The sequence below is a fragment of the Callionymus lyra genome, chromosome 1 (assembly GCF_982586985.1).
Source record: "Callionymus lyra chromosome 1, fCalLyr1.hap1.1, whole genome shotgun sequence".
NCBI classification, from domain to species: Eukaryota; Metazoa; Chordata; class Actinopteri; order Syngnathiformes; family Callionymidae; genus Callionymus; species Callionymus lyra.
Window position 1 is genome coordinate 43,322,389 of NC_141818.1, and position 22,705 is coordinate 43,345,093.

The following is a 22,705-nucleotide window of genomic DNA, read 5'->3' on the forward strand; positions in this document are numbered from 1 at the left end:
CACAAAGCTAATGAATAAAAATCGTTTACATGAATAATAGAAGAAATAGAATTTTATTTATTTACATTTCCTGCTTTGTTTTTTTGGATTCTGAACTTTTATTAAAAGCTGTTTTTTTCTTCACCGTTCAATATAATTCGCTATCGAGCGAGGGTAAAAAACATTTCACTTGATAACTTCAAATGAACAAGTGATCCATTCATTCTTTTCACCGATTTAATAGAAAGGATATTAAAACTCAAATATATACAGAAGAATATCGTGCTTTAATATACTAGAAGAAGAGCAGTGTCCACACCTCCAGGGTTTTATGCCAATCAAAATGTAATCATACATAGGCGTGTGTTCGCAGGAAATGATGTCGAGCACATATGAATATTCTTGTTCTTTAGGTTCAGATGGAGGAGCGAGACTTGCAACGTTAAAAAAGCATCAACATAAAAACACCAATTAAAAATAAATAAAAGATAGATTTTTAATAGATGCACATGAACACAACATGAACAGACAATTATACAAAAACCTCTTTTCCACATGTTGACAACTTCTGAAGACACATTAGAAAAACTCCCTTCGAGCCATGTTTGGTTTTGTTAAATCTTATTCTCAAAAGTTCTTAGTCATCCGTGCCGCAAGCTGAACAACAAAAAGAAAGGAACAGCTCGAACCTCCGCCCACTCTTGAAACTTGATGTATGTTTCCTTGTTAACCTCGGGGCTCACGTTAAGAAAAGACCAACAGATATTTTAAAACAAACACATCATTTGTGGCACAATTATGGTCAGAGTTTTCTTGTTGATGTGGTTTTAAAGTCAATAAGTTATGAATATTATATATATTTTCAGTAGTATTTACAGACTGTTTACATGAAGCAGTAATTAACAGGCGGTGAAGATCAAAATGAAATCACAAACTGATATCTTCACATTTCGAGCTTTTCTCTGGCGTTTTTTTAACTTTATTTTTTCTCTGTGGGTTTTTTGGGCTAAAAAGACCACAGTTAGTGCTATTATGACCTTGATTTCTTTTTGAGCATGTGAAAAAGGTTAAATTCCGAGAGCATGTTTCATTTGGTTGCTGCTGTAGATGTCTTTTGCTGACATATGTTTTGACACCACGACAAGAAAGTGTGAGTCAACGTACAAAATAAAATAAAAAACAAACACACAAAGTATTATGTTGCTAAAAGGGTCACAATACATTTTTTTAAATGAATGTAGTGTCACAAAAAAAAAAAAAAAATCAAATACTGATATTTATTCATACAAAAAGCCACTTATTCATCATCTTCGACAAGATGGAGAAAGCTTAAATAAAAACAATGTGAGAGATCTGTACTCTTACATTTAACACATTCTTCGCTCAGCATTCAATATCTGTCAATTCATTTAAATATTTTTCGACTGGCTTGAAAAACGCAGCTTGATGAAAGTTATGTTTCATTCATTTTTTGCGCTGATTTGTAAAAAAAACAAGGATTCCTAGTTTATCATTTTAGCACTCGCACGTTTTATGTTGGTTCGTTTCGTCTTCTGCCGCTTAACCGGGTTCAGGGCCCAGACTTCACCTTGGCACAGCTACAAATCCAGCTCTTCCCCAAGGCGTCCCCAGACCAGCTGAGAGACAAAAGCTGTGTCCCAAATCCCATACTAGCATACTTAAACGTAGTATTTTTAGTGCATAAGTGCGTCTCAATTCTTAGTATGTCAAATATAGTGCTCCATACACACTTAATTGTCACTAAAACATCCACAAAACCGAGTATGGATCGATGGACACTTTCTACCCCAAATGGCTCCATCTTGTTACTTACAGGTGTATTTTCAGCAGCAGTAGGAGGATGACATGTCTGCTGATAAATATTTGGTTTCTCATATTTCTTGAAACCAAACGTGCTGCCAGCAGGTGGTGATAGTGTTCCTACAGCTGGTTGAAATCATTGTTAAATAGTAGTAGAAGAAGAAGCTGTCGCGTCATTTCCTGTTTGTGCGTAGCAGCAGAGTTTGATTTGAGACATACTATCTGTGGAGAATGAGTTACTAGTTAGTATGCACACTATCCTGATGCATACTAACTTCTAGTATACTAAGAGAAGGATGTGATTTGAGACACAGCATGAGTCTCTCCAGCGGATCCTGGGTCTTTCCTGTGGCCTGAGGCATCCTCGTCAGATGTTCACCTCAACCTGTTCCTCTCAATGCGGATGAGCAGCGGTTCTTCTCCGAGTCTCTACCAGGCGACGTTGCTTCTCGACCTCAAAGACAGAAAAAACTCCTCCACAGGATCTCATCCCCAACCTGGAGAAGGCTCCCCTCCTCTTCCCCGACTGAGAACCATGGACTTAGAGTGAATTTGTCTTAGGAAGTCTTTGTACGACAACATTACTGGCTCTCAGTAATGACACGAGCAGTTACTGAGATGCCAATGAATAGTATCTGTTTAGAATGTTGTGTAAAGATGTTTTATGATTCAAGGTATTTGTGTGAATGAAGTCACTCACTCTTTTTATGCCAATTTGTCCTCAGATTCTGAATGAGCCACAATAACGTCTTTGAAATTCTCTTCAAGATTCAGGGAGACGATGATAATTAGAATTAAATATATTTCAGGCATCGTGGACTCTGCAATATTTTAGACTTTTATTCTTTTTAGGGTTTGGCAAATGCGGCGTCCATCTACGGCGGCGCCAAAACACGGATTATCGGACAAATGTCTCAACGACTCTGTTGAAATTACTGTAGTTAATGTCCTTCGACAATTGAATTGAACTCCAGAGACGTGATTGTTTTTCTGAAGCAGCAAATCTTTGCAGCCCAGTCCTGAAGTGTAGAGCGAGGGTTGAACTTCACATACATCACAGGGACGCAGGATTCCTCTTGAATAATTGCTCATCGCTTAAGTTAACGACTTCTTCGAGAGGCGTTCAGGCAATCATCCAAAATCAATAGTTTTATTCCAGCGGTAAAAATATGACTTCCTGCACATGTGCGTAGAAAATAAGCCTCGTCGTCAGGTATGTCAGACCTTCGTCTCCTCCCCCTCTCGCGAGTCACACTGTGCCCGCTCTTCCACGCCGACGTCCTCCACGGAGCTGCTGGCGTGACCGACGGCGCCGCCGTGATGCATGAACAGGAACTGAATGGCCAGTTTGCGCTTGGTCGACTGTACTTTCCCCGTCCCGTTGGTGTAGGTGACGACTAACCTCCGACTCTCCGTCGACACCGCCGGGCAGGTGCCCGTGTTGCAGATTTTAACACCAGGGGGCGTATGTGAGTCTGGATTGAGGTCGCCGGGGTCGTCGTCGTGTAGGTCGGGGACGTTATAGCTCTTTAAGTGTGGCGTCTGGCTGTAGGTGTGACGATACTCCTCGTCAATGTCTTTGCCCAGCTTCCATCGCTTCCACTTTTTCAGCATCTCGGACTGTACCTGCAGGATGAGGCGCAGCGTCAGTCGACAGACAGAAGATACAGTTCATCATTAGCCCCTGTGTTGTCTCTGGGTCAAGGTTAACGACCTCCACCACCACAAATACATATTTGTAGTGGTGGAGGTCGTTAACCTTGAGCCAGAGGGATACCACAAACACATTTGTTTTTGGGCCATCGGGTCACCTTGACCCTGAGATTACACTAAGGAAAACAATAAAGTGGAAATAGGGAATGCATGGATATCGAGAGTGACCATGGTTACCACTAAAACATGACTCCAATTTCTGTACGTTAAACTTTACAACGATGCTAAATTGTGTAGATGATCAAGGCTTTCTACTATAAATGGTAGCACAAAGATTGATGACGTTTTTTTGTTTTAAAAACCAAAAAGAAATGCAGGAATACAAACATGTCAAGTCGCTCAACATGTAACTGCAACAAAATCATACAATATATTTGAAATTAAGTTGAAATAAACTCATGCCTTGAGTCGGGATGGGTAACAATACTCATATTAAAATCAGTTCTCACATAAACTGAAGTGAAGGGGCCCAAAAGCAACACATTTTTGAAAAGTACTTTAGTTGTTTTTGTAAACGATTTTAGCACCATTTCAAAAGTACTGCACCGTTACCAAGTACGAAATATGACTGGTCCTCACCTCTTTGTTGACAAAACAATACAAAATTGCAACGAGCAGACCCTGAAACACAAAAAAAGACAAATCTCAACCGACCGTTGACTTTGGTCAGTGTTTAAGAAGACAGAGATGTCAATCGAATTTTCAATAAAGTTCTCTTGGCGGAGGTATGCACGGTGTGAGTGCTTATCTGGGTTTACATTTACTAACAAGACAGAATTGTGATCTTGAACAAAAATGATGGTAAGGATTAACCTCCATATCAATGATGAGTATTTATGAATACTTCGTTATACTATCCTGTTACTAGGTTAGCATCACCTGCTCAATACTTCAATAGACACTTTATTTTGTGGGCACAGGCAAAAACAGGACTGGCAGGGAGGAACAATTTGGAAAGATCATTTTGGCAAGCTTACGGAACTGAAAATTAAATTGTCCATGAAGGAAATCGCAGAGTGTTCAAGCAAGTCTTACTAAGCGCTGACAAGGCGGGCACTTTACATCTTGTCCGTAATCAAACCTCACCCATCTAAAATGGTTCTGTTGTAAGTTTATTAGCTCATCATTCTTAAGTAAAGCTCAGTTTACAAATCATACAAATGAACCACCGTTAAGGTACGAACTTCGATCAGATCTCAAGAATAGCACGTAGGACTCAAGAACATCTTGTGAAATCAACACAGTAGTCATTGTGAGAGAAAAAAACCCCATCAAGCTTTCAAGGTAATGCCAGCGGGAAACCGACTACAAATACGAATCTCTGACCTGAAAGGAGTTGAAGAGAAGATCACAAAAGAGGCGAATCATCCGCAGCATGGAGCCTTTAGGGACGGACTCGTCGATGACGAAGGTGAAGAGGATGGCATGAATCCCCAGCAGTGGAATGAGAGTCAACGTGGACTTGGCTAACCTGTTGAAAGACAACGTCTGCGTCCATCATCGGGGTCAGGCTAACCAAAAAAACGTAAGAAGAGTTTAGAGTCTAGCCTTTTTATGGGAGGAAACCTGAGGGTCTATAAGGAAACTTGTCACAGGAAGATCAGACTTCAAGAGTTTGACTTACCATATGATTTAATACCACAACCCTTAACTGGGTTCATCAATGGGATTTTACTTCCCTTATTTTCAGTGTTTTTATCAATTTATCGAACAATATTTTCCTTGAATGGAACGTGTGTTGTTTTATCATGTTTTTTTAGTGTGCTGTTTTAATGTATTGTGTACATTTTAACAGAAGTTGTTTGCTTTTAATGTAAAGCACTTTAAAGAGGTTTGAAGTGCAATGACCAACCTAGAGATAGTCACACATCTAAAGGATCGTCCAGAACTTTTCTTTTTTTTTTTTTAAATAAGATTAGATTAGATTAGCATTATTAATCCTCTGGGAAATAAGTTTCATTTCACAGCAGACAATAAAAGGTACAGAAGTTACATAAACGCAAAAACAAGAACAAAGTGCAAAGAGATAACAAAGAGCAAAAAGCATAGATCAAAGGAGAAAAACACAAAGATCTTAAAAGGATACAAAGATTAAAATAGAATAGAATAACATCATCCCTTCAATCTCCTCCTGCCCCCAGAGTTATTTTTTTAGAATCCCTTATTAGTCCCGCGAGGGGAAATTCAACCATTCACACATACTGATGGGAGTAGGCTGCACACTTGCGCCAAGTTCACCATCAGGAGCAATCCGGGTGAAGTGTCTTGCTCAGGGACACAACGACACAAGCTTGTCTGGAGCTGGGATTGAACCTGCAACCTTTTGGACTGCAGGCAACCACTCTACCATCTGAGCTATGTCGCCCCTTATAACGTCTAATAGCACAAGGAAATTGTACCTGAACTTGTAGTCGGTGTATCTCATCTGGTGGGCTCTGAGTTTGGACATCAGGATTTTGATGATTCGGATGAATATGAAAAAGTTTATCTGGATCAAGAAAGAAGACATCAGTGTTTAATTCACTGCAACTTTTCCACGAAGATCTCAGTGAGCGCCACAGATCTACACCCACAAGGAGGCATCAGTGTGAGGGTCGTGCTATGGATCTGGACACAATCCAATCATGATCAGTTGTTTATTGGAGCCAAGATTATGGTAAAATGTGAAGAAAACCAAAGAGAGGACTTCACATGGAATCAGTAAGTCTGAGCATGTGTTGAAGTGTCCTCCACAGAAGGTAGTGCGTATGTTCGTCTCCATAGAAATAAGATCCAGGAAAAGAAATTTCAATGAATCCTGGCACGCCACATGTCGTCATGACAACCAGAGGTTGATAAGTCACACACACACTTCAATCTACAAACAATGGATTTCTCAAAGAGGACACATTTGAAGAAGGAAAAAAAAGGAAAATAAACAGAATACTATGGGAAACTTCCTGCAGGTGTGTCTTCGTGTTTCTCTCTTACCATATAGGCAAAAAGTATCGGAGAGCGGATGATCCACCAGTATCCCATGTTGATGTTTCTTTCCCAGCACCTGCGCCACACATTTATTATTACTTTTACTTCATAAAACACTCATCAAGGATCCATTAAACTATCAAGTAATCTCTGTATAACTTCTTCTTGACAGAATGATTAGTTCTGGCTCAATTTAAAACCTCTATTTTGGTTAAATAATGCATGCATGTTATTAAAAAGTCCAGAAACAGCCTGTGAGAAGCATCTAGACGTCAAGTTCGATCCTTTTCAGCTCTGAATTATGTTGAAATTACACATTTGTATGTGTCTATATAAGTGCAACAGCGCTACAACCCCGGTTCTATGACTTCAAGCAGGCACTCAAATACCCTCTGTTTCATTTTTAAATTACATACATGTCTTATCAACCGGAGAACAGGTCCTTCAAACAGAGGAACAAACTCACTCTTCGTTCTCATACAGATATTTCACTGTGATCCATGGCAACACGAACATGAGCGGCGCACCTGAAATCAAGGACGACACGTGACATTTGAGGCGTGCTGCTGACAGTTATTCTCCCAATAACGTTTTCATTTCTTGACATGGTGTCTTTAAACCTTTAATAACCAAGATAATTGTACAGTACGTTGTTGACTCTTACCCCAACCGATGGCGAGGTACAAGTAGAAGTACTTCCTCTCGCTGAAGACGGTGATGACCAGGAGGCTGTGCAGGTAAATTCCTTCCACCAGCAGCCAGTAGTTGTTGGCCATCACGCTGTACTGCATCATCACCATGGCACTGCGACACCACGTCACAGCCTGAAGTGATCCACATGGGCAACAGGTCAAGCACAAACATCAGGGGTCACTTGTCTCCTGGCAACACAATACACATCTAAACATCATTCACATCTTGCCGGATGTCAGCAAATCAGAGGACGGCGAAATAAATACAACTTTTTTTTTTTTTTAACACATCTCACGTTGTTGCTCAAGGTTGAACTGACATTCACAGAAGAGTCTATTTTCATCATGGGAACACACACTAAGGAAAGTGCCCACATGGTGAGCAATTTATGGCCATGACGAGGGATAGGGTAGAGGTGTCAGGTGCATCAAGTGGCAGGAGGAGATCAGGACTATTAATGGGTGGTTGTCACCGAGAATAATCTATGCTCTCCACCTGCCTCACACTTACATGCTCCTTCTACACCGGCTCAATGCTCCACTAGACTCTACTCGGTTTGTTTTTGGTTTTAACAGAACCCTTCTTTGAAGCAGATACTAAGAAAAATGGATTTCGGTCCAAAAAATGTTCCCTGTTCCGTTGATGAAGTCCAGACCTATTTGTGTCTGGAGGCTGATAAACGCATTCCAGCGGGAGTTGGACGGAGCAACAGGTCATTGAAAGCTATACCTTTTTGTTGCATACAAAATGATGCAAGTGGTGTTTTGAAGCACTATTTTATGGCAGTTCTGCCCGGAATGTGTTGGTACCAGGGCCAGTGGAAACACAACTGAGTAGATTCCGGTGGAGTGGAGCTGGAACTGTGCAGTGAACGGTTCTGATAGAGCTATTCCTTGTCCTTGACATGTATGCAACAACTCCTAATGCTTGTTCTCTTGTAGATTCTCTGCTGTTTGATGGGACTAAAGGGGAACTACAGGAGTAAGACAAAGCACGCTAGAGAAAACCCGGGGCTGAAGAACAGATGTAGAATGCACAATAGCCAAGTGGCACTGAATCAATACTTGTATGCGATAACATCCTTGGTGTCCCAGCAGCAGACAATGTATTCTGGCCTTGACACTGAGTCTTTTATCATTTCGTTTTGCTCTCAAACCTGTGTCAGAAATCACACTGGCTGTCTTATAGAGGTGCGACTCTAACTATCTGCTTCCCAAGGTAATTTCATTTCATTGTCGGAACATGATCTGGAGCTTGTAATCCATGCGTTTGTTTCTTCTCGTCTGGACTATTGTAACAGTTTGTTTTCATGTCTTAACAAGAAGGAGTCTCGCTTGCAGTTGATTCAGAACTCTGCAGCGAGAATTCTGACCCGCTCAAGTAGAAGAACTAACATCTCTCCGGTCCTTAAAACTCTTTTCTGGCTTCCAGTTTCTTTCAGGATCAACTTTAAAATTCTGGTTCTTACTTTCAGAGCTATTCATGGTCAGGCTCCTCCTTACATCACTGATCTGATCCAGCCTTACACCCCAGCTCGGGCTCTGAGGTCTGTGGATCAGAATCTACTTATGGTTCCACGCACACCACTCAGTACCAGAGGAGAGAAAACTTTTCAAGCTGTTGCTCCTAAGCTTTGGAACGATCTTCCTCTCTCTTTGCGCTTGATAGAGTCTACTGACTCCTTTAAGAAACATCTTAAGACGTTTCTATTTGTTCAGGCTTTTCCTTGATTTTCTGGAACTCCTGTGTTGTTCTCAGTATTATCTTGATTTTTAAAGTGTATATACTTTTTTGAGTATTGTTTTGATTGTTTAAGCGCTTTGTGACCCTGGTCTGGAAAAGCGCTATATAAATAAATATTACTTACTTACTTACTTACTATTTTCCAATTGAATACAGAATCTCCAACCGTGTATGAGTTTAAATCTCAAACATACGTTGAAATATATTCAGAAAGAGTGACTTGCGTTGATTATCTTGCCAAAAAGAAAGTCATGGATAAAGTTGAGGTGGACGTTTCGCTCTCACCGGTAGGTTGACCATCACGGGGGTCTGGCTGTTGCCGCTGCTCTGGGGGTCAAGGGTGAGCGTCAACAAGGCATCCTTCACCAGGATCGACACGGCTCTCAGGATGAAGGAGGCGAACAGGTTCATGTGGATGTTGTTCCTCATGCAGTGGAGCTTCCTGTTGCAACAAATGTACTTAAAAATGCCATACAATGTGTATCTGGGGCAACCAGAAAAAAAGTGAAGCTCACAACAACCCAAACAAGCCTGGAACCCCCCCAGTCCAAGACCCTCCCCTCCTTAAGGCTCCTCAAAGAAGACGGTGGAGATCATTACATTCTGTTTTCAACACTTTATTATGCACTGTTACCTGAAGGTGATGAGGATCCCCAGAGCCAGCAGCAGAGCCCCTAGAGACAGAGAGTATCCCACCGTGTACATGGTTCGGAACTGGCTGAGGATGCGCCCGTACTGATGCTGTGGAGACACAAACGCACTTCAACGTCAAAGAATCTGCTGCAGTGACATGTTGAGCGACTTGACATGTTTGTATTCCTGCATGTTTATTATTCACAATGAGTACCTTCTTTGTTTAAGCTGGAGTGGTAGAACTTTTAATGATCCTTAAACAGAAATGTGTGTGTTTGTATATTTGTGAGTTGTGCGCCTGTGTGTATCTATGTATGTGGTTGCTTGCTTGTGTATGTATGTGTTTGTTTGTGTATGTGTTTGTAAACATGTGTGTATTCCTGCGCCTGTGTGTTTGTGTAGGTGTGGGTATATATGCTTGGTGAATCTGTGCTAGTATTTCATGTTTTGTGTATATGTTTCACATATGTAGTGTTTTTTTGTATGTGTGTATTTGTTTTTCTGTGTGTATTTGCATATGTGTATCTATCTTTTTGAGTTTGTGAGCCTGTGTGTGTCTGTGTGTGCTTGTCAATGTGTGACTTTGTGTTTATATATCTGTGTTTGTTTTAGTTTTTTTTCTACCTGTGTGTGTGTTTGTAAATGTGTGTATGTGTGTTCATGTATATATGTTTGTTTATGCGTCTGTGTGTTTAAGTGTGTATTTTGCGCTCTTATAAAAAAATATACGTATATAATAAAAAATACTATTTGTGTTTGTGTGTCTGTACGCGTGTTGGTTGTGTGTATTGCTTTATGACATTGTTTTCCATGAGACAGTCCAACTAGTCCATTAACTCATATACTGTAATATGATTCTGGGTGTTTTTCCTCCTTCGCAAACACAAACAAAGGATTGTACTTGGTAAAGTAAGACAAACAACACAAATTCTCAAAAATGTGTCTCACCTGTCCAGGGTCGTCCTCACACTCACTGGTGTTCTTCGGGGACCACTGTCCATCTTCGTCACACAGTCTGTAGACCAAACCCTGCTGGACTAGACACACACACACACATACACAACAATGTTTAAACATTAAAATCTCTATATCAACCAGCATGTCCATCAGTGTCTCCATCTTAAATGTTGCCAGGTTGGTCCGGATTTTCCCAAATCCTGTTTAATCGGTCTTAATTTTTTTTTCTTCTCATTGTTAACTTGACAGGAATTGGGTTTTGTTAAGTAGTTTTTGATACCGTTGGGAAAGTTTTTTGTTGTGTCTGGGATAGAAACTTTTATTCTGGCAATCCTTTTCCACACTGAGAAAAACAATATATTTTACATTGCATTACCACTATTTTCATGCACTAATGCGACCAGAAAAGTAATAATATGAAAATATGTATCACAGAAATATCCTTGAAGAATTCTAATCAAAGTTGTTTTTGTTCTTCTAAAGGTAATGCTAATGGAAACATCTGAGAAGCCGCGGCGCTGGTAAAGCTAACTTGGACATCAGCATTGGCAGCTCAGAGTTTTGGGTATTTTATCTGATAAGTCGGCCTTATTGAAAAATAATTTTCTGCATGAAGGAGCAGAGACGGGATTACATTTAAGGACGTTTCATTTATTTCCTTTAAGTGCATAAAAAAAGCGTGTGTTTAACGATGTGGAGCGTTTGGAAGCTCCAGGTTTTTATCTGAATCCGAAGGAGCCGTCAACAGTTAAATGGACGTTAAGAAAAGACACTCGGTCGCTTCTGTTCCTCCTCGTTGATCTGTGATGAATTGTAAAAGAATTACCGCTAAAAAAAATCATTTTCTCTTGAATTGAGTTTAAATGCTGTCACTTGGTCGTGACCTCAAGTCTTTTCTCTGCTGAAATGAGGGTCTTTTAAGGTCCTGTTGGTCCTTGAACTCAATTTTTAAACATTCAAAAAATTCAAGACACAATTGTTTTGATGGACGGTATATCTACTAAAACATTTGTTATCACATCGAGTGAGACAGACAGAGAGAGATTCAGACAGAGACACAAAGACAGAAAAACAGAGACACACAGACGCAGAGAGTTGCAGAGACAGACGCACAAAGAGAGAGACAGAGACAAAGAAATAGATGGAGACAAACAGAGATGCAAAGAAAGAGACAGACATACAGAGAGAGAGACGCACACAGGGATAGAGACTTAGAATAAGAGTCAGACAGAGACACAGAGACGGACATAGACAGGGAGACACACAGACGCAGAGTTGCAGAGACAGACGCACAAAGAAATACACAAAGAGAGAGACGGAGACAAATAAATAGATGGAGACAAACAGAGATGCAAAGAAAGAGAACGACATTGAGAGAGAGAGAGAGAGAGAGAGAGAGAGAGAGAGAGAGAGAGAGAGAGAGAAAGAGACATACACACAGTGACATCGACACAGAGAGACACTTAGAATAAGAGACAGACAGAGACAGACAGAGAGAGACACAGAGAACGAGACAGACAGAGACACAGACACACAAAGAAAGAGACAGACATACAGAGAGAGACACACACACAAAGAGACAGACAGAGAGAGACACTGAGAAAGACAGAGAGAGAGAGAGACACAGACAGATAGAGACAGACAGAGACAGAGAGACAGGCAGAGACAGACAGAGAGAGACACAGAGAGATAGAGACAGACAGAGACAGAGAGACAGGCAGAGACAGACAGAGAGAGACACAGAGAACGAGACAGACAGAGACACAGACACACAAAGAAAGAGACAGACATACAGAGAGAGAGACACACACACAGAGACAGACAGAGAGAGACACTGAGAAAGACAGAGAGAGAGAGACACACAGACAGATAGAGACAGACAGAGACAGGCAGAGACAGGCAGAGACAGACAGAGAGAGACACAGAGAGATAGAGACAGACAGAGACAGAGAGACAGGCAGAGACAGACAGAGAGAGACACAGAGAACGAGACAGACAGAGACACAGACACACAAAGAAAGAGACAGACATACAGAGAGAGAGACACACACACAGAGACAGACAGAGAGAGACACTGAGAAAGACAGAGAGAGAGAGACACACAGACAGATAGAGACAGAGAGACAGGCAGAGACAGGCAGAGACAGACAGAGAGAGACACAGAGAGATAGAGACAGACAGTGACAGAGAGACAGGCAGAGACAGGCAGAGAGAGACACAGAGAGGTAGAGACAGACAGTGACAGAGAGACAGGCAGAGACAGACAGAGAGAGACACAGAGAGATAGAGACGGACAGAGACAGAGAGACAGGCAGAGACAGACAGAGAGAGACACAGAGAGGTAGAGACAGACAGTGACAGAGAGACAGGCAGAGACAGACAGAGAGAGACACAGAGAACGAGACAGACAGAGACACAGGCACACAAAGAAAGAGACAGATATACAGAGAGAGAGACACACACACAGAGACAGACAGAGAGAGAGAGAGACACAGACAGATAGAGACAGACAGAGACAGAGAGACAGGCAGAGACAGGCAGAGACAGACAGAGACAGAGAGACAGGCAGAGACAGACAGAGAGAGACACAGAGAACGAGACAGACAGAGACACAGACACACAAAGAAAGAGACAGACACACAGAGATAGAGACTTAGAATAAGAGTCAGACAGAGAGAGACACTGAGAAAGACAGAGAGAGAGAGAGACACAGACAGATAGAGACAGACAGAGACAGAGAGACAGGCAGAGACAGGCAGAGACAGACAGACAGAGACACAGACACACAAAGAAAGAGACAGACACACAGAGATAGAGACTTAGAATAAGAGTCAGACAGAGACACAGAGACGGACATAGACAGGGAGAGAGACAGAGACACCTAAATAGATCGAGACGAACGGATACACTGAGAAAGAGACACAGAGAGAGAGACAGAGAGAGAGAGACAGAGAATAAGACAAAGACAACGAGTGAGACACAGAGACACTCAGAAAGAGAGAGACAAACATAAAGACTTTGAACAAGAGTCAGACGGAGACAGATATGTTGCCATTGATACCATGTTCTTTCATCCTCTTACACAAAAACAAAGGAACACAGAAGGTGAAGGTCACACACACCTTTGTGATACCAGGGCAGGAACCAGGGGCAGGACACGTTGACAACAGATCCTGAGGGTCCATCAGGCCAGCAGGCGTACTGGTCAAACGTCCTGTTGCAGACCAGCCCTGCAGGACAAACGGGATCTTGCACCTGAACCAGGAACTAGTGAGGAGCAAAGTCTGACCTGAGGCAGGAGGAGTGCTGTTCATGAGGTCCAGACACTGGTTCCTGTAGCTGCTCCACTGCTCCTTCAGAAGCTCCAAGGTGTTGGTGGTGTAGACCTGCAGGAAGACCAAAGGCTCTGGTGATGTGGCGTCCATGTGAGGTGGAGGTGTGAGGTGTGTACCCCTGTGCAGCTGCAGAGAGAGAGCAGGGCCAGAACAAGACAAACCCTGGACATGCCAGTGATGCTGTCAGGATGGGGGAGCAGGACCAGAGCGCAGAGGAGGCCCAACACATGAAGTCCTCTCAGGATCCTGTCACCGTGTGGCCTGGACACACAACATGACACATGTGTCTGTGTGTTAATGTGTCTATGGTTGTGAGAGTATATATATGTGTGTGTGTTTGTGTATATTAGTGTGTTTGTATGTCTTTTTTTGTGTGTGCGTCTGAGAGTGTGTTTGTATACGTGTGTGCGTGAGTATATGTATGTGTCTGTATGTCTTTGTCGTTTGTGTGTGTTGGTCTGTTTGTGTGTCTGTGTGTGAATGTCTGCTTGTGTGTGTTGGTCTGTTTGTGTGTGTGTGTGGGGGGGTGTGTCTGTGTCTGTGTGTGAATGTCTGTTTGTGTGTGAATGTCTGTTTGTGTGTCTGTGTGTGTTGGTCCGTTTGTGTGTGAATGTCTGTTTGTGTGTCTGTTGGTCTCTCTTTGTCTGTGAAAGTCTGTTTGTGTGTGTTGGTCTGTTTGTGTGTCTGTGTGTGAATGTCTGCTTGTGTGTGTTGGTCTGTTTGTGTGTGTTGGTCTGTTTGTGTGTCTGTGTGTGTGTCTGTGTCTGTGTGTGAATGTCTGTTTGTGTGTCGGGGTGTGTTGGTCCGTTTGTGTGTGAATGTCTGTTTGTGTGTCTGTTGGTCTCTCTGTGTCTGTGAAAGTCTGTTTGTGTGTGTTGGTCTGTTTGTGTGTCTGTGTGTGAATGTCTGCTTGTGTGTGTTGGTCTGTTTGTGTGTGTGTGTGTGTGTGTTTGTGTGTGTGTGTGTGTGTGTGTGTGTGTGTGTCTGTGTCTGTGTGTGAATGTCTGTTTGTGTGTCGGGGTGTGTTGGTCCGTTTGTGTGTGAATGTCTGTTTGTTTGTCTGTTGGTCTGTCTGTGTCTGTGTCTGTGAAAGTCCGTTTGTGTGTGTTGGTCTGTTTGTTTAAATGTGTGTGTGTGAATGTCTTTTTGTGTGTGTTGGTCTGTTTGTGTGTGTGAATGTCTGTTTGTGTGTGTTGGTATTTTTACTTAAGTGTGCGTGTGTGAATGTCTGTGTTGGTCTGTTTGTGTGTGTGTTGGTATTTTTGTTTAAGAGTGTGTGTGTGAATGTCTGTTCGTGTGTGTTGGTCTGTTCGTGTGTGTGTGTGTGTGTGTGAATGTCTGTTTGTGTGTGTGTGTGTGTGTGTGAATGTCTGTTTGTGTGTGTGTGAATGTCTGTTTGTGTGTGTTGGGCTGTTTGTGTGTGTGTGTGTGTGTGTGTGTGTGTGTGTGTGTGTGTGTGTGTGTGTGTGTGTGTGTGTGTGAATGTCTGATTGTGTGTGTGTTGGTCTGTTTGTGTGAGTGTATCTGTGTGTGAATGTCTGATTGTGTGTGTGTGAATGTCTGATTGTGTGTGTGTGAATGTCTGATTGTGTGTGTGTGTGTTGGTCTGTTTGTGTGAGTGTGTCTGTGTGTGAATGTCTGATTGTGTGTGTGTGTGTGTGTGTTGGTCTGTTTGTGTGAGTGTGTCTGTGTGTGAATGTCTGATTGTGTGTGTGTGTGTGTGTGTGTGTGTGTGTGTGTGTGTGTGTGTGTGTGTGTGTGTGTGTTGGTCTGTTTGTGTGAGTGTGTCTGTGTGTGAATGTCTGATTGTGTGTGTGTGTGTGTGTGTGTGTGTGTGAATGTCTGATTGTGTGTGTGTGCGTGTTGGTCTGTTTGTGTGTATGTGTGCTAATCGAGCTGTTGAAAAGTACAATCAATTGGATCTACAAGAAAGAAACAAGTTGGAAAACACTGACTGAATATAGATTTAAACACAACAGAGACTCAAGATCTTCACCTTGAAGAAAACAAGAAATGCATAGATGAAAAAAATCAAAACTTTTCTAATTGACTTTCAAACACACTATGTATTTGACGAGGAACAGAACATGTGTGCACGTGTTGTCAGCTTCTCTTTAAAGGAGCATCCATGTGTGACTAATGTGTGTAACCAGCAGGTGTTAAACAGCTCAATTACTCAACACAACATGTGTCATCGTTCAACTTCTCCTCCCGACGGGGCGAGTGTTGCGACGTCGGCGAGCAAAACGAAATCTGAAACGTTTCTGCAAAAAACACCGTAAACCGGGACACATTTTTAGCTAAAACGTTTCAAATCCCACTTTGTTCTGGTTCTGAAGAGTTCCTCCCAGGATCGACCGACGAAGAGTCGAGCGAAACAAACCTTCATTCCTGAAGCTTCGAGGAGAACATGGGAAGATATTTAAACTTTTGAGTTGTTTCTTGAGGAGAAAAGGTGGAGCTTCAATCCAAGATGGACGTCACAGACGAGAAGTGTCTTTTCGGACGAAGATGAAGACGAAGACAACTGAGCTCCGGTCGCTACATTAAAATGAACAAACATTTGTGTCTAGAACTCCTTTAGTTGACATGAGGGTGAGTAGAAAAAGAGTGAAGTTTGAATTTTGGTTAGTTTAGATCATTTTCTGTTTCTTTTTATAGCAGAGGAAGTCCAAGTGTCAATGTGGGTGTGTGTAGTTATGTTCGGGTCATGGATAAATACCATAATGACATCATTACTAAACAAATGTATTTGCTACATTTTGGTTTTATTACCATAAAAAAAAACCTGCAACAAAAATTGAAAAAACGCAGACAAACAACATTGTTTTTTAATCACCAAAGACAAAAGAACACCTATGACGCACACACTTTAACCCCCGATAATTACAGACAGAAGACGTCGGGTACGATGCAAACATACTAAAACGTTCAAAACAGGAGTCTGTTCCGGTCGCTCAAACACGCCGTCACTTCCTGTTCCCGGGTCTTAATGCTTCGCTTTGTGGAGAAAGATGGTCAATCGAGAGTGTGCCACGGGGCGTTTATTCGCCGCTTCAAGTCAAACAAAATACAAGCTTTACGATCGATTGGTCGCACTTCCTCCTGGCGACGTTACACGTCAATAGCCCCGGGAGAAAAGGTCTCGAACTGTAGAAACATAGCTATATTTAAGGCAAATTTCCGGGCCGGGAGGTCCTCCCCCTATCGCCCTATTGGGTCCTTCAAACTCCCTGTGCCACGATCCCCTGTGGAGAGTACTTCCTAATTTGTTTCCTTTTCTAATCATTCAAATGTTCTTGGGTGGGGGTTTCTGTTTCCTAACCCCCCCCTCACGGATGTGTCCCGCTTCGTTCTTTGATCCACGACCCAAGGTGTGAAAGGGCAGACAAACAGACGTTTTAAATAACCGGTGTCGTATCTCTAATTCTGTTCCAAGCTTGTCTTGAAACAGTGAATCAGTCTGAGAGAAATGTTGATTGTGAATGTGTAGTCAAACGTTTAAGCTCTTAGATGAAGCGAGTAATTTATACTTTATATTTTGATGATCTTTTAGCGTTAATTTAAGTATGGCATATACGTATAGTGTATAATAATTTTTAATCTAACAATACCCGAAGACTTTTTAACTTATTTACTGACTTACTTTTTTACTGCTATGTTTGTACGTGAACAATTTTTTGATTTTGGATTTGATTTTACGACAGTTTGTAGTAGAAAATACACAAACAACTTTGTACTTGAGGCCCCTGATCTTTGTTAAAGTCCCGGAGGCTAAATATGTCCGAGACATTTTTCGTCAATAATAAAACAGAGGCTTCCAATAACAGTTAAAATTGAAGGAACTTGAATGTGTTCAACAGGACGGACAACACAGAGAGAACTAAAGCCTATCGAGCGTCCAAGAGTAAAAAAAATAATATAACAATCAGAATCATACTTAGATTAGATAGACTTTATTCCTGTTAGGGGCAGATTTTGTAAATTTGTACGGGAGTCCTGCTAATGCTGGCAAAAATGTCGAGGTGTCAACCTCACTCACACAAGGGGCCAACATTTTTTTCAACAGTCTCAATGGAGGGCCGAACATCATGTACATTTACTTCTTATGATCTCAACATTGATGCTTACGGTTCCTTCTTATAAGTAAACATATCAACATGAACATTTGTCTTCTTTGATTTTGAACCAACCATCGGTCCGGCCAGACAATCATACTTGTGGTCTACATCAGGGGTCCCCAAACTTTTTTTGTACTATAGAACGGTTGTCTGTTAGGATTATATTCACGGACCGAAGTAGAGATGGAAAAAAATGAAAAAATACAAGAGCATGGCCTGCAAAAATACTACAAAGTGTATGAAAAATAGTTGTTACAATAAAATGTTTGTATCTGCGTATGTTTAATTGTATGCTGACGATGGTGTTCTGTACGTGTGTGTTTCTTCTGGCTTTTAGAGACTTTGTTGAAATGTGTGTGTTTAAGCATTATTTCCACGGAATGAGGCTCTGACACAGAAGAGACGCTCACAGAGAAACAACAAATAACTCGGGTCATAAGAGGGTAAAAGGGTTTAAGGTTTTAAATGTAAGTGAATTAGTTCAGACGTGGTGGTTGAATAATCAAATCAAGCGTGTAAAGCAGATCTCAGCTCTTCTGTTTAAGCAAATTAACTTTCCCTCGGTGGTGAGCTGGTGATCACACGTGTAGGTGGGGATGGAACATATGATGCAGCTAAACAGACACATTAGCGTCTGCGTGACAGTAGCAGCACAAAGAACAACACACTGAGCACAACCTGAGGGTGTTTGGACAATATTTGGGGATTTTAAACTCTTGTTAAAAGCTGCACCAAGAGAATCAAGTTTTCCTTCATTTGAGCAGAAGAAGATGGATTAACAAAGGATTATTGTTGCCTGATTAAAAAAAAAGTTTCAGAGTCACATGATCACTAAACTGTTTTAGAGCCAGAAACTGACACCAAAAGAGTCTTAATCTTAACAAAGCATAGGTGGCGTCAGATCTTGCAGTTACACTGTTCTGACACTGGGGAGAGCCAGAAACAATATTTTCAATCTTACGTAATTTAGCGTTATTTATGCCACTCATATCATTTAGCATCAAATTAGTATTAATGTAATCAATGTAACTAGTGTTCTGTCCAGGGTGTCCTCCGCCTCTTGCCCGAGGAAACTGGAATAGATTCAAGCCCCCCCTCGAACACCATAAGGGATTCGGCAGCAGAAAATGGTTGGATGGACATAATAAGAATACATAAAACACGTAAATGATACAAAGTACATACAAATCAGTAAATAAACAAAATGAAATGAATAAAGTATAAAGTAAATGTTCACATATGAGGCAGAATCTTGTTTGTTCTGAATATTATGTCTTAAACATGTTGGGACAATTATTTTAGTTGATTATAGTTGAAAATGGTTTGATTATAGTTGAAAATTGTTTGATTACAGTTGAATTTTTTTTGGATTATAGTTGAAAATTGTTTGATTATTGTTGAAAATTCTGACTTTCCTGAATCTTCATATATATAGTTTACCTGCCAAGTGAAAATAAACATAAACCAGAACCTCAAGAGTCTCTATTATTTCCAGGTAGAGATTTAAAAATGTCACATATTCCAAACCCCGGAAACTTTCAATGTACAGAATACAAGTGTGTATGGAATTATGTGAAGTACGTTTTACTGTAAGAGGTTTTCTTTCGACGACAAGAAGTGGATAAAACCTCTTAAGTGCATGTTTGAAGTAACGTCGCTGCATTTAAATGTATATATTTCCAAGTCTAAGTGTTCCTCAGACACGGCTGTACATTTAACTCGCCACTTCTACTTCTCTACCTCTCTTCTTCATTCTTTGTATTCACATCTTCAATTTCAGCTCTTTTTGATCATTATTTAGTCGCACCATCAGTGGTCTCCTGAGGTTCCGGTCTGTCCTTCACTTGTATGGCTTCTCACCGCTGCTCCTCACGTCTCGATGTATCTGTTATGTTGGCTAAAATTGAGTACATATTTGAAGTGGGTCTACATGAATAATTGTTTCTTACTCTGCTAACTATTGGAAGGGATTCGTTGTAATTGGATTAATAAGGGGTTTGAATGGAACCAGAACACTCCTAGGGTTTATATTTAACCGCGGTAACCATGGAAATTGCCGTGATGGTCCTCCACATTTTCCGTAATGCCCTGAAAAATGTACCCGTGTTTACAGCAACAACTTGTTGTGACCGCCCTTGGCTTTTATTTTTTAATACATACTAATGTTGGTCAGGCGGAGAACTTAAAAAATGACGAGCAAGGAATGGGTGAAAAAAAAGGAAGGACAAGGAATAACAGGCTGTTGGGAAATATTACACAACTTTTTAAAAATTTTTCGTTGTTTAAATCAGTGTTAAAAGTATTTAGTGGTTCGTTTGCCCTCGAAACTCACCAGTTCATGAACCTGTCGATGTTGTTTATGTGTTTTTATTTTTGAAGTGTGTAACATACGTGGATTTGTATACTTTTTGTAAACATTGAATACAAGCTGCTATTGAAAATGATAACATTGATAGAATGATAATTGCATGTTGTTTTATATATTAGTTTATAATGTCCTCTTCAATATATGTATATATATATATATGTATATATATATCAAATTTATTCCCTTCTTTAAGGCAATACTTGCCTTGACCTTAAGAAGTATAAATTAGAAGCCTGCACTCTAGTGGTTATTTAGCACAACGTTGTGTAACCGGTTACACAACCGTTACAAGCCTCGACTACACGTGTATAAAAGTATCATAAACATTGACATCCCTAAATATATAAATGTATAAAAGATGAGACGGTTACATGAGGCCTTCAAACTTCCTGATTGCGGCGGCGCTAAATGTCATATTTGTGTACGTCGTTCATGTTAAATTCACGCTTAACCTTCAAACCAGCATGACGAGAATTCTCTGGAAGCACATCTGTGACAGACGCAAACATGCAGGTTCACACGGTGGGCACAGGCGACACAGCAACAGTGTTTTGAGGCCGCGGATTATTTAGTCGCCTCCTGAGGTTCAGATCTGTTTATTCACGGAATCAAGACAAACAACGCAGCCTCACGGGAGACCGTGGAAAGTTTTTTAAATTGACAGTTTTGATTAAGTACTTTTGTGATTTTGTCCAGACCTAACTTTGTCACTCACTCGCCGACGCCTGTTGCTGTGGAACTTTTGCAAAGTTGGCTTAAATAGATAAATATTTCGAGATAAATAGAACGTCAAACGCCTGCACCGTGAACTCGTTCGCTGTTGAAAGAAGCTCCGCCCCTCCGTCAAAATGATTGGTTAGCGCTTTCCAATGGGGGGGGCGGAGCTTATTATCCACCAATCCCCACGTGTCCCAGTGTGTAATTGACAGGAGGGAAACAAAACATGGTTCATTTTTTTCTGTCTAGGCCTCTATTTCCATTCGCTTATTTAATACCTATTTCTGGCATTTCTAGAAATCCATATCAACCCAGTCAAAACGTATATATAGCGCCCCCTATTGTAGCAAACAGGAAATACATGTAATAAATGTTGTTTTTTATTTGAGCTGTCCAAAGTTTTCACTAGCGAACAAGCCCAAACCTGCACTGATAGGATCCTGTCACCTTGGTTTTGAGTCCACGAGTCTGAGTCTACTGAGCTCAGAATCATCTGTGTGACGCAAACCTCCTCGCAGTTCTGTGTATCAACCACATGACATCTAGTACTAATTAACAAAAACAACATGTTCCGAGTCAGTCCGGTGACGATGAAAAGTGAGCATGAATATGATACGAGCGTAAGAGCGTAGCATCTCAACTGTTACCATGGCAGCAGTGAATCATCGTCATTATTCCGACTTCTCCAAGGCATTGAAATTGCCTTTTATATTTCATTTTTTTATTTTCATTCAGAAACTTGCGTACAAGCGATCTACTTCAAATATCTCTCGACCATGTAGGTTTTTTTTTTTTAAATCAAGAAAGGCCAGTGATATCATCGCTTTTATTTATTCACTATATTTTGTTTGAATGACATCTATCGTTTCCTTCCCTTTGAGCTGACGAACCCGATCATTCAAACAGTGTCGTTTCATAAAACTCAAGTGAACTTTACTTCCAGCCCCAGGAATCAATCATTCAGCGTTTGCTCAGGACACTCAATAAATCATGAAAATTAATGAATGAAGGAAAGTTTTTGTTCATATTGTTGAAATTGAACGTGCGTTGTTGTGATGTGTGACTCTATTGTATAATCAGTGTGTGTGTGTGTGTGTGTTGTGATGTGTGACTCTATTGTATCATCAGTGTGTGTGTGTTGTTGTGATGTGTGACTCTATTGTATCATCAGTGTGTGTGTGTTGTTGTGATGTGTGACTCTATTGTATCTTCAGTGTGTGTGTGTGTGTGTGTTGTGATGTGTGACTCTATTGTATCATCAGTGTGTGTGTGTTGTTGTGATGTGTGACTCTATTGTATCTTCAGTGTGTGTGTGTGTTGTGATATGTGACTCTATTGTATAATCAGTGTGTGTGTGTGTGTGTGTTGTGATGTGTGACTCTATTGTATCATCAGTGTGTGTGTGTTGTTGTGATGTGTGACTCTATTGTATCATCAGTGTGTGTGTGTTGTTGTGATGTGTGACTCTATTGTATCTTCAGTGTGTGTGTTGTTGAGATGTGTGACTCTATTGTATCATCAGTGTGTGTGTTGTTGTGATGTGTGACTCTATTGTATCATCAGTGTGTGTGTGTTTTTGTGATGTGTAACTCTAATGTATCTTCAGTGTGTGTGTGTTGTTGTGATGTGTGACTCTATTGTATCATCAGTGTGTGTGTTGT

General features: G+C 41.0%; 1 protein-coding gene across 1 annotated transcript in view; it reads right to left on the reverse strand.

Moving 5' to 3' along the window:
- Window positions 1-578: 578 nt before the first annotated feature.
- The window catches only part of gcgrb (glucagon receptor b), a 37,426-nt gene continuing 15,299 nt past the window's right edge, over window positions 579-22,705 (reverse strand). Inside the window, exons 2-14 of the mRNA XM_087808688.1 lie at window positions 13,955-14,099; window positions 13,793-13,889; window positions 13,626-13,733; window positions 10,495-10,583; window positions 9,548-9,654; window positions 9,199-9,355; window positions 7,142-7,301; window positions 6,944-7,004; window positions 6,484-6,553; window positions 5,913-6,001; window positions 4,840-4,984; window positions 4,093-4,134; window positions 579-3,426 (exon numbers count right to left, since the gene is read on the reverse strand). Coding sequence (XP_087664814.1) covers window positions 3,019-3,426; window positions 4,093-4,134; window positions 4,840-4,984; window positions 5,913-6,001; window positions 6,484-6,553; window positions 6,944-7,004; window positions 7,142-7,301; window positions 9,199-9,355; window positions 9,548-9,654; window positions 10,495-10,583; window positions 13,626-13,733; window positions 13,793-13,889; window positions 13,955-14,099 — 1,678 coding nt within the window. The 3' untranslated portion in view covers window positions 579-3,018. The remainder of the gene's footprint in view (window positions 3,427-4,092; window positions 4,135-4,839; window positions 4,985-5,912; window positions 6,002-6,483; window positions 6,554-6,943; window positions 7,005-7,141; window positions 7,302-9,198; window positions 9,356-9,547; window positions 9,655-10,494; window positions 10,584-13,625; window positions 13,734-13,792; window positions 13,890-13,954; window positions 14,100-22,705) is intronic.